This window comes from Arctopsyche grandis, chromosome 3 (genome assembly GCF_051622035.1).
Source record: "Arctopsyche grandis isolate Sample6627 chromosome 3, ASM5162203v2, whole genome shotgun sequence".
Classification (NCBI taxonomy): Eukaryota; Metazoa; Arthropoda; class Insecta; order Trichoptera; family Hydropsychidae; genus Arctopsyche; species Arctopsyche grandis.
The window spans coordinates 33,271,343-33,283,626 of record NC_135357.1 but is presented as its reverse complement, the minus strand read 5'-3'; the positions used below and the strand labels follow the sequence as shown (position 1 = coordinate 33,283,626).

Below are 12,284 nucleotides of genomic sequence, written 5' to 3'. Positions count from 1 at the left end.
AGAGCGCTTGTCAAAGACCTTAAACTTGATTCAAATCAGTCGTGCGAAGTTGTATGCATCGATTTTGATCGTCGAGCTATTTGATTTGTAATTTCAGTTCGAAAATTGCGCTAATTTCATCTCGTGTTTTGATCTGAAAAATTGATCGAAAATATATCGTCCGTATCAGCGCGTCGTGCCCACAGTGCATATCGAGAACATTAACGCGTGCTTAACATGCTATGGTAATTATTTGCAAAAAATCTACGGCTTTTTTTATTATTTAAATTATAATATTTTGTCGTGTGGGTCTGTAGCTACATTATAATTATATTTAATTTTATTATTAATATTCACTTAGAGAAAATAGCTGTTGTTGTTGTTTCCTCAGTGCCGTTTTCGGTAGCGGAAGGATAGTCGTCGACGCACTATTGTAGAATATGTAATTTTCAGTAGATATTTTTAATTTAAATAAATTATGACGTTTTCGATGCGGCAGTTTGATTTATTTTTATTTTTATAAGTAGGTCGATACACTGCGAAAATAAATTTCAACAAATGGGTATTTAAATTAATGCAAATTCGATGATGTTTATTAGAATTTTGAGAAGCGTGTCGTATGTAACCTCGTTGCATAAAATCAAATATATAATATTATGCAAAGTGCAATAAAATCAATCGCCTCCGTGCTTAACATGGCTTTATAATTTTTTTATTTTTTTTTAGAAACTTGTATTTTTGTTTATTTGCATATTTGGAAATTTTATTTGTTTATTTATATGAAAATATTTACATTTTATTTAGAAACCTTGTTTAAAAAATTGACGTATTCAAAATAATTAATCATTTGGGTCCATTGAGTACGAATATATGTATGTACCAGCACAATATTTGTTTACATGAGTAGATTTCATATACGGCATATACAGCCAAGCGAGCTGTTTTTGGACATCTAATAATATATAATTTGGAAAGAGACTTTGTATGTATGTAACCTTCGTTCGTTGGGTCGTAGAAATTCGTAACGTTATCGAACAAATGATTCGATTTTTTTCGATTCAAAGGATTTGAAGTCCCCGGGGGGCAAAGGCGCTGAAGGCCTAGCCCTAGGGATCCGCCTCCTAGGGGGCGCAGACGCCGGGGGCGGGTTCCTAGGGGGCGCAGACGCCAGGAGCGAAGCCCTGGCGTCTGCGTGGGGGTGCAGGCGCCGGATTCTGGTATACATATAATTTTTTATAAGAGACTTATAAAACTATTCAAATAAATTTATAAAATGTTTACTATTACATTAGTCATGTTTAAGCGGTTTATATTACAAATACCGAGAGAAGCCGGGTAATACAGCTAGTAGTTTATATTTTGGGTGTGAACCTTGTTTTTCGACTAATATAGGATGAATAGATTGTCAAGAAAGAAAATAGTCAAGAATAGAATAGTCAAGAAATTGATATTGTTCTCGCATCTTTTGAAAGCAAATAACTGCAATGAATACGTATGGCATTTTAGTACCTGTTCTGCCCGTTCATTGAGACCATTTTTGTATGAAATTACTATTAGCTAAATACTTTTTTTTATCTAAGCGAGACACTATTTAGCTGCCAGCAGGAATGTTTTCTGCCAGAATAATGTCTTTAAATGTAAGTGCAAGCCTAAATACAAAAGTAGCTATAAAACTCCCCGACACAGAGAAAAAGGAAACTTATTTTATTTAAATACATATTATATTTTATATTGAAAAACCCTGTCAACTGCATATATAGAAAAAACATAGGCCAATAGGATAATCCTGGAAAAATGAACTACCTCCAAATATAGCTCGCGTGGCGACCAGTGATATACAGTGTTGATTCTTCATTGTATTTCTATATAGTTTAGACTCGCACCTCGCAAGTTTGATGACCCAACATCTGATGATTAATACGAATCCAAAATAGGCAGACATTCGCAATACATATGTAGATCTAAGCAGTTCTTTGATTGTCTGCTTGCATATTAAATTATCGGACAACGTTCTCTCCACATTAATCAGTTCTGGGTGCTGTTCTTCCACTTATGCCATTGTTCCCGAGTTGGATTCCTCTGAAAAAAAAAACACAGAATCATCATTACGCCTTGATTGATGTGCACACCGGTGTTAAATTGAACGGCAAACTCTGTTGGGTTTCCTCGCGTATCCCACGCTCCAGCCGACAATGCCACGCTTGTTATTCTCGTCTGCAAAAGCACCCATCCTGAAGACTCGGAAGAGTGTTGCCGACCGTCTTTCTCGTTTTTTCAGTTGGTTATTTTGTGTTCTTTGACCTACTGTTGACCTACTATTGTCTGTCCGGCCGTTTAACCTGTAGGAAGAGACGTTGACATTTCGCATGATGAATGCTTTGCCATTGTTGTTTGCCACTTCCTCAATTACACACTGCTGGAATAAACTTGGATTTAATAAGTCTATTGGGATTTCTTAACGGACTGCAAGATTTTTAGATAGCGTACCGGTGTTACTTGGGTCTGTAATTAATGATGGAGGCGGATGGAAGAATGTAAGCACCATATTCAGATGAGAGTAAACATCCTTTGGTATGTATTGTAGGAGGTAAATGCCAATTACCTAGGCAGCAGGAAGAATCTACAACAACTTTATGTAAATGCTTATCAATGAATGCCTTTTTCTTATAATGAAAGGCATGATCCAGAAGATTTGAAGAAATGTATGGCTGGCACAGTTTGTAGAGCAAAAAAAACTTATTCAAAATGTTTCATTCATTAATTAAATAACTCATGGTGTTATCAGTAGATCACTTACAATATTTCTTATTATTTACTTTTTACCCATGTTGGAATGGAATTAAGTTGGAATCTCAACATCTTAATTAATAGGGCTTCCACAAGACAATCTATCTTTGGTTGCTGCTGGAACTTATCCAGTGGTGTCATCCCAATAGGTTTCCAATATATGTATGTATATACATATATCTAAGTCTCAATCTATAAATTTGAATATATTTAAATGAAAATAAATACGTCTGTTTTGAATCGAAGAATATGCTAAACTGAGAGATGCATAAAGTTTGCGAGTTCGAAATAATGTAGAGTTTTCGGCTTCTTTTGGGTATTTCCAGTTCCAGGCGATAAAGTTTATGACTTTTTACTCAGAAAGATATCGAGTGCAACTGTGCAGTTCACATTGAATAGCTAACAGCTAATTTTGCTAGTGCATAACGGAAAAGAAGGTCCTTCCTTATTAAAATATTGTTTTATTCGACTACGAATAAAACAATATTTTCGAAGTTGTTTGTATAATCTTTGACAAAAATTACACGAATTTGTTGATTTCAAGCTACTGGTTTCCGTGAAATTTTTGATTTCGAACAACTAAACCACTAAACACCACTAAAACTATCTGCTTCAGAAGTTGCAGAAATGATATCTTATAGATATTCTAGTTACAATCTATGTATGTAGATAGTACCTATCAAAAAAGTTTCTTCAACACTGGAAAATGGTGTTTGGAAATAGAAGTAGAACATTAACAGAAGAAGAGCCAAGGGGACGGTTTAAAAGTCTCAATTTCTTGACCTTTGATTGTAAAAGCTGAGAATGCGGTAAACGCGTCTCCGTCGATCCATCATCATCATCATCGTCTTCGTTGACTTTTGCGCTCCAATTGTCAAGAACTTTCGTATGCAAAACGAGACGGATATCGTATGGCAAAAATGCTATCCGATCGAGTTTGCACACACTCATCTCGAAAAACTTCATCGTGTGTCGATTTTGAAAATTATAAATACCAAACGTACCGTCACATATGACTAACCATTCCCAACCCACTAGTTATATAGATAAACTAAACTTCCATGCCCTTCTAAATTTCCCCATTGCAATAGTTTGTAGGAGCACACACCGTGAAAGCACCTGGACTTCCGTTAGTTGCATCAGCTGTTGCCCTTTTGTTTCCAAATGGCACAATTTTGCTCTCACCTGACTTGTTGAATCTTCGTCTATCTCCAGCCAAGACCGCAACACACTTTGACACATTAGTGTCCCCCATATTGACATTGATTGATGTACTTTGATCTTTGCAATCAAATTGGCGTTAGTTTTGGCGCCGATTAATAAGATGTTGAAAAAATGGCGTTTATTTGTGCAAAGGCAATACCCACACTATCATTACTTACTTTTGATGTAAAATTGAGATAAAAAAAAAAACAAAACAGGTTGTCGTGAAAAAACTTTCATTCATCACTCGGCTGTCAGAATTGAAATAGAATACATTGTGTGTGTGTGTCTAATATTCAAGTAATCGTTTTTGTTAATTTGTTGTATGGAATGAATGGTTTTGCTTGCGATTAATATTTTTAAATTTATAATTTAAATTCTAGAATGCCAATTGTGTTCGTTTGTTGAACTGTGGGGGCGTTAATTACGTCATTGTCTCGTAGCGTTGTTGCTTCTTTGAAACCTTGTGTATCTTTTTAACATACATACATACACACTTTAATGCCATATAAGGATGCAATTTTGCATTTATTACTATCGTAATGCATATTTAATTGTTTTTGCTTAGATGGTTCATGTTACTTCTTGAAGCTACGCTTAATTAGGTCGTAATTTTCAATCCTTAATGAGTCTCAATACTACTATTTTTATTAGCTTCACTCTGTTAGTTTAGTGACATTCCTGCCCGTCGAGAATTTGTGATCTGATTTTGAACCATTTCTACTCTGCAGGTCGCTTTGATATCTTATCTAGCTAACATTGAAGTAAGCTAATATCATCGACATGAAGCTAGAGGATCAGTAATTTAATCATTAAAATTCAATCAGTTAAGAAGTTATTACCCTATTAAACATTATGTACTTATTTACATATCAATTAGTAAAAGAAGTTGTCGTGTATGCATCGAGATATTAACTTTGCATAGTTTCATCCTAATTAAATAGGTTAGGGTAGGTATTGTACCACCCCATTATATTCCCTATCATACTTGAGTATTCTAATATGCATATAGAAACATTGAAATGCATGCAAAGATATGTAAATCTGTCAAGAATTGAATCTGAAAGAGATTAATCTTTTTGCAAGCTTTTTATTAGCGTATCTGTTAGTTCAGTGACATTCCTATCCGTTAAAAACTTGTGGACCAATAAAAACTTGTAAGCCAATGTCTCCGACATGAAACTAGAAGAGTTCAATCATTAACGAACTCAGTAAAAATTAAAATTAATGTATCCAAACCCAACAATTCTGAATTTGCAAAATTTATATTGTTTCCTTTTCTCGTTCCTAAATTTTAGTATTATTTTTTTGTGACCTTGTCCTTTTTTAAATGCTTTTTCCTTTTTCGACTGAATATTGTTAGTCTATGGCCTAAAAGATATTAGCTTTAATAAGCTCAACAAGTTGATTCGATCTTCTTGAATGTTTTCAGTATTCATATTTCAATGAGTACTAAAACAAGTTTCTACTTTACTTTCAACATTATTCACTTTAGTCCTTCGTATCGGGATACAACGCTATAATCAGACCAATTCAAATACACATTCAACATAATTCTAGGTATATATTCGAACGTCTTCATTTGACCATTGATAGACTGTCTTTATCGTCTTTATATGTATACATATGTATGCATTAAAAACCTGTTTAATATTCATTTCTGTACTCAAATTTCAGTAATAAAACCGATTCAGAATATACATATCACATAATTCAATGCTCAAGTGAAATAGTTAAGATTCTATTAATCAGATCTAATCAATTTCGATATAAAAAAAAACCTTGACTTTAACCTAACCTAACCCAAAGTTTCATATTTGTATATATGTATATCCTATATAATTTACATATTGTATAAGGGGACGTCATTATACAGTTGATACATTTATAATACTATCATTCATTAATGACATATGGTACAGTCAGGTTTGACCACTTAGCGTACAAATTTCACAACTTGTGTACAATATGAAATACGCAATTTTATCTCACGTACACAATTCGCATTATGCATAAGCTAATGGCGATTTTTCTATATGGGCGAATCTTGTTTTGCAACTGGTTTATAAAATGGCGTCACACCCAGAGAATGCCGATGGCGCGTCTTTTCGACTCGAAATATCGCACTTACATATATACCTATGTATGCATGTACTATCTATATAGTTCGGGTTGGGATCGAACGAAACACCAAACCGAAATGAATACATACAGTGCAAATCTGTCTGAGCAATCGTAGATCGTGACGCGACCGCCTAACGATTTCGACCTCTCAATTTGGCCTCACGTTCCGGCTTTCAAAGTTGCAACCATCACTGCTTTCCTTTGTCTGTGCACATTCTATTTTTAGTGGTGCTATAATTTCCTTTTCACCTTCCTCGAATATAATTTTTGTGTTTGTCTAATGTGGCGGTTACACCGATAGTCAGTGATGTAATCAATGCACGAAATGCCAGTTGTATAATTAGGCATAAATACAATGTACATGTGTGATACAAAATTTTATCGAATACACAAAATGTAATGATTAGGTATTTTCTCTACGACCTTCAATATCAACACAATCAAATTTCCATTCATGAGATTTCTGGTAAAACTCGAATAGATCAGTATAGCTTTAAAATGGTTACAAATACAATGTTTATAAACGATAAAAATATGCATGCCAGCACCCACTATACTCATCCGATTTGGCAGTATGCAAATTCTGACTCTTCTTTAAAACTATACGTATCTACATATGTAGGTATTGTAATAAAAATTATAATGTGTATTCAGTTTATTCAGAAAATTGACATTGACATTGAATATATACATATTTTGATGCTTCCAAAAGAAGCAGTATGACCACACTCCGCAGAAGCACATTATATATATATACATATATATCATGCATTTATTTGCAATGAATTGGTATAAAAATATAGAAGAGTCTTGTAAAAACCAGTCCATATCAAAGTCAAAGTTCATTTGAAAACTATTAATTTCATAATTGAGCTCACAGTTTGATGTAGTGCTCAAATGTGCGTCTTTTACATTACGTAAATTGTACGTTAAATTACGTAAATTGTAGATTAAAATTTGTACTACATGATTTTGCCATCTTTAGTCTATATATTGCATAATTTTCCGTACAACATTTGTAGAGACTTCGATGAGCGGGCAAGATGCAAACCCGAAAATCGCATGCGTGCGAATTTCCCCCCGTCATTGTTATCTCTCGGACGGCAACGCCCACGCCAATTTTCGCCAAAAAAGGTCGTTCTCAAATCTCTGAAGATCCCCTTCTAGCATTTGCGGTTTATCTCCGGTCTGCGTGGGCGTCTTTAATGAATCGTGTGACGCTTTTATAGACCATCGTCGACAGCCTTATACGGCGAGCGAACGTTCCGTTTTATTGCTCACGTATCCTATATTGCACATGTTCATGCCAAAATATTAAAATCTCGATTGCATTGGAATACAAAAAAGTATCCGAATTTAATATAATACATTGTAAATCTGTGGGCATACATATGTTAATACTTGTACGAGTATTATATCCAATTTTAACATAAAAAACCTTTCCTGTCTGTTTTTCTTTACCTTTCACATGTCGGCTAATATTGCATTAAAATAAATGCATTCTGACATTCACCGATTGAATAATAGCAATCTTAGTCAATGCTCGTTTTAGGCATTGACATTTAAACAACTGAAATTGAGACCCTGAATATGATTAAGAATTCGATAACATCATTCAACTTTTTAAAACCAAGTCATAATATCAAACATACATTCATCACAGGCCGGATATCTTTGCTTGTATTACACTACCTATACATATTTAGATGTTGTGGGTTGGTCGATATGGAGCAACTATGTTTTACCTCGTCTTTATATCCAGGCCAAAATTATCGCTCACTGTTGAAAATATTCTCCGCGGCCACTGAACGAGATTAGCGAGTGGTTCTCAACCAGTTGTCTCATCGCTTCCACGAGAAGGTTAACGTAGGCGAAGCACACGAGGTCGGCTTCCACTTTGGCGATGACATCATTGCTGGTTTTGCATACGAGAAGTGCCGTGAAACGGTTAACCCCTCGAGTTTCCGCTGCACTCTATGTACTTCTGTTGTGCGGAAAATTCGCGCGAAACCCGTTAAAATTAACAATACCTGTCGGGTCATAAGGCAGAGCGGTCACGGTACAGAGGATACCCTGTTCTCTGCCGAGAATGCTTCTTTTTATTTTTATTTAAATAAATAATACGTAGGGGAGATCGGCGATGATGATTGCGATGAAAAAGTCCATAGAACACGCTTTTGATATATGTAAGACATTCGGAACCGATGCGTGTTTCTACCTATAGTTAATAATATAGCAATCACGTACATACATATGTGTGCATAGTGGAAGTGGTTGTTATGATCGAATGCAACTCTTGTAATTGTTCTTCGTTTGTGCAAAAGTAAAATCAAAGACTTTATTAGATAGTGTTACGACGGTGTCGTTGAACTCGCATATGAACACATTACTCCATATTTTTGTCCCAGAAACTATTCCGTTTTGGTCACAATTGTTTCGTTTGGAGGTTGTGTGATTTTTTTCAGTGTTTTTTTTTAAATTGTATGCGAATAATCGTGCTTTGTTCAATTCATTTTCTTGCAATTAACATTTTCAAACTTTTGACCGGCTAATTTATTGAACATTGCCTAACCTATTTTATCATTTTTAATTTATTGCACGTAAAACAGATCGGTTTCTCATGTTTATCTGACATTTTTAAGAAATTTGATTCAGATTAGAACCAAATTGTTACGAAATGATTTGTTATGAATCTAATTATACTAAAATTTATCATTTTATTCGTAGTAAACTTTCTACAAGGACTTCCTATAAGGACGTAATGATGTGATCTTACTTTTTACCATTTAATTAATTGGGAAAACACACTGAAGAATATACTATTATATGTATATACATATGTACATGTGATGAAAACCCAGCAATGATTCTATTCAACAAGTGTCAGTTAGTATTGAGCAAGAATGCATGATGAGTTTTCACCAACAGTTTAAATCAACTATGTATATTATCAATGCTTTTCTTCCGAGATCTTCCGGACCAAATCAATGACGTTCTATTCTATCATATCCATAAAACATTTAATCAATGTAATTGACTGAATTACAAAAAAAGAAAATTGACCATTTCATACAAAATCTTATTGGATTGATACCACACATTCTGAAGGAACTTAGAACCAATCTGAAATAAATTTCCATTATATTATATGTATATTAATAAAATAATAATAACGGAATAGAATACAAAAATTATTATACAGAATTAAAATAATTATATTCGTTAAATATAATACGTAGAATCACCGAATCGCTTACAAACCGTCAGATGTATATTCCAAGATGATATCATGAATCAATCTCGGCTCGGATTAACGTTCAATCAAATTTATTCAAATTTTATTACAACACTATGTAACAAGTTGATTTATACTCTTTTTTTCATGACGCATCATTTTTTGCATGCATTTTTCAAGATCGATCCACCACGTCTGACCGCCACTGTACATGCGGCCTTAACTAATTCTCGCGTTTTAGATGTTATCTGGCGAATTAGCGTTTTGGTTAATGAGACCCGTTAGCGGCGTTATTATTTTGATACGCCAATTTCTCACGAAATAACGAAAAAAACTTAATTTATTATGCATATATAATACGTACAACTTTTTCTTTCTAGTACAATACTGCTCATGAGCCCTACATTTCGATTCATTTACATTAAATTCTATTTAAAATCCACACGAAATGTTCACATGAAAGTTTCCTGCTAACCGTAACCGAACGCCTACATACATACGTACGGTGCTATAAATTCATCTTTGACATTCATTTAGGATGCAGTGTGCCAACCGGTTCAATTTTGCACATCCTTTGCACTAGTACAGTTACCAAAGACCAGTTTCCTCCTTTGTAATAGTTTTTTTGTTGTTGTTACTTTTTCAATTAAAATTACTTCGACGAACCCCTTCGGTCTGGTTTACAGTTAAGTCTCGTGTATGCAAATTTTTTTTTTGTATCGGGTGCATCATTCGTCATTCTGTCTCTCGATCGGTCCATTATGCAGTGCAGGATAATGTATCGAGGCTAACGGTTAACGGCTTGTATTTTACGATATGATATCACTGTACAAGTATTTTTCAGTGTCATTGTTTTGAACTTAAGCGGGAGAACGGACTTGGAACGGTGATCTTTACATGATCTGGTTTTCAAAAGAAGGTAGCAAGACGTTCTGGGTATTCAATTTTAGTTCGATTTACATAGTTAATTAGAAAAATGTAAATATCAGCTTAGAAACAATACCAATAATCCAAGCGTCATGTGTCAATTATTTTCTTATGGATTGATCTCTGCGTGTCCTGTCAGTACCCATTAATACACTCTGAATTTTAATTATGTTATTATTTTATTTGAGGCCTGTCGTAAAAGCATTGATGACAGTGCCTCACTTTTTGTCACAACACTGTGCTTTCGTTCATTAACACAAGTCTTATTTGCCATTACGGGCTTTGTCCCAAGACAACTCCTATGTCCAAATTTGTTTATATGTTTATTTATTTTTTATTTATTTATTTAATATACTTGGGGGAGGCGGCAAAGCCGATAGGCCCAAGGGGTTTGAATAAACATATTTTACAAATTATACATATATGCAATAAAAAAATGAGAAAAATTAAAATATATTAAAAAATAAAACAATATTAAAATAAAATAAGAGAAGAAAAAAATATAAAATATATAAACAAAAAAGATAAAAATACAGAAATATGATTATGGGAAAGAAGAATCACAAAAATCCTTTGGTTTTAAAAAAAGTATCAAGTTTATTCTTAAAAATATTAATATTATTAGAGGTTACTAAACCGTTGGGAAGACTATTCCAAACTGAAACCACTCTGTTAGAATATAAATTTATAACATTATTATTATAAGTTTAAAAATATATTCAAATAATGCTGACAAATGAGGATAGTCTGCCAACTTGTTTGGAACCGTTTCAACAATGAAATCAGATAAATCAGCAAACTCTGATAGAAAACGATCGATCTGGAGTCACATACATATATTCAAGTTCTGGCCAGTAATACCAGGCCAGGGATTGAACCCATTATCTCTCAGTTGATAGAATTATACGCTAACCACTGGCTATGTTGCTGTTTATCATACGATTAAAAATGGACATTTTTTTCATTGCCTAACTAGTGAATCTATTTTATTTTTGTACATTTATATGTATGCACTAGAAAGGCCTTGTAGGTTAACCCCAATGCACCTTCTTGATCATTTATAAAGATTGATAAATACATTTACAGAGCATCATAGAGACATCTATGGATAAATTTGACAAAAATTTGCATCATTTTATAAATCAGAAATTCGAGATTATAGGACAATAGGACAAGGTTGCAAGGTTTCAATCGGATAAATTGACAAACTGATCGACCTGGAGTCACATATCCAAGGTCTAGTCGGCAGCACCAGGCCTGGGATTTAACCCGTGACCACTCATTTGAAAGCATTACACGATAGCTATTGATCTATGCTACTGATTAAGTTTAAAGAAAAGAAAACAGTTTTTCTTTAATCACTCATACGTATTTAACAGACCAACAAAAATAAATTAAATACAGAATTTGAGAAGGCCAAAGAAAGTTTATAAAAATTTAATACGATATTATTTTGGATTTTAAACGATATATACATATGTTCAAAATACATATTGTTTTCGTTTTGAATTGTACTCATACTACATAGTATATTGAAATTGAACAACTTTTTAACAGGTTTATACTGTTTATATATTATTATCAAGTACTGTTCGCATAATTGTTATACTTCTAATGCTATGAATGAGACAAGTACCTCTCCATAACTTGATACATTTAAGCTGTGCTGTTTTAATAATGCTCAAGTCCGTTCAGCGGTAAATCCACTTGTGAACTTGCAAGGCTTCACAACTGAACACCACCCATTTATTTCCTGCCGTTTTTCCTCACTAATTTCAATTTTATGCTATTTTTTCCAGATATCCGACATTGTAGTGGGACAGGAGCCTAACGTGACAGCCCGAGAGGCTCTGCTCAGATGGGCTCGTCGGTCCACGGCCAAATATCCCGGAGTCAGAGTCAACGACTTCACATCGTCCTGGAGAGACGGACTGGCATTCAATGCTCTCATCCATCGCAACCGACCAGATCTCATCGACTGGCGCAACATCAGGTATTATATCATATTTCACAAATTAATGATGCAAGT

At 34.0% G+C, this 12,284-nt stretch overlaps 1 protein-coding gene across 1 annotated transcript in view; it reads left to right on the top strand.

Moving 5' to 3' along the window:
* The window catches only part of shot (dystonin-like protein short stop), a 288,361-nt gene that overhangs the window by 178,043 nt on the left and 98,034 nt on the right, over positions 1-12,284 (top strand). The window contains exon 7 of the mRNA XM_077427723.1: positions 12,055-12,248. Within this exon, the coding sequence (XP_077283849.1) occupies positions 12,055-12,248 (194 nt within the window). The remainder of the gene's footprint in view (positions 1-12,054; positions 12,249-12,284) is intronic.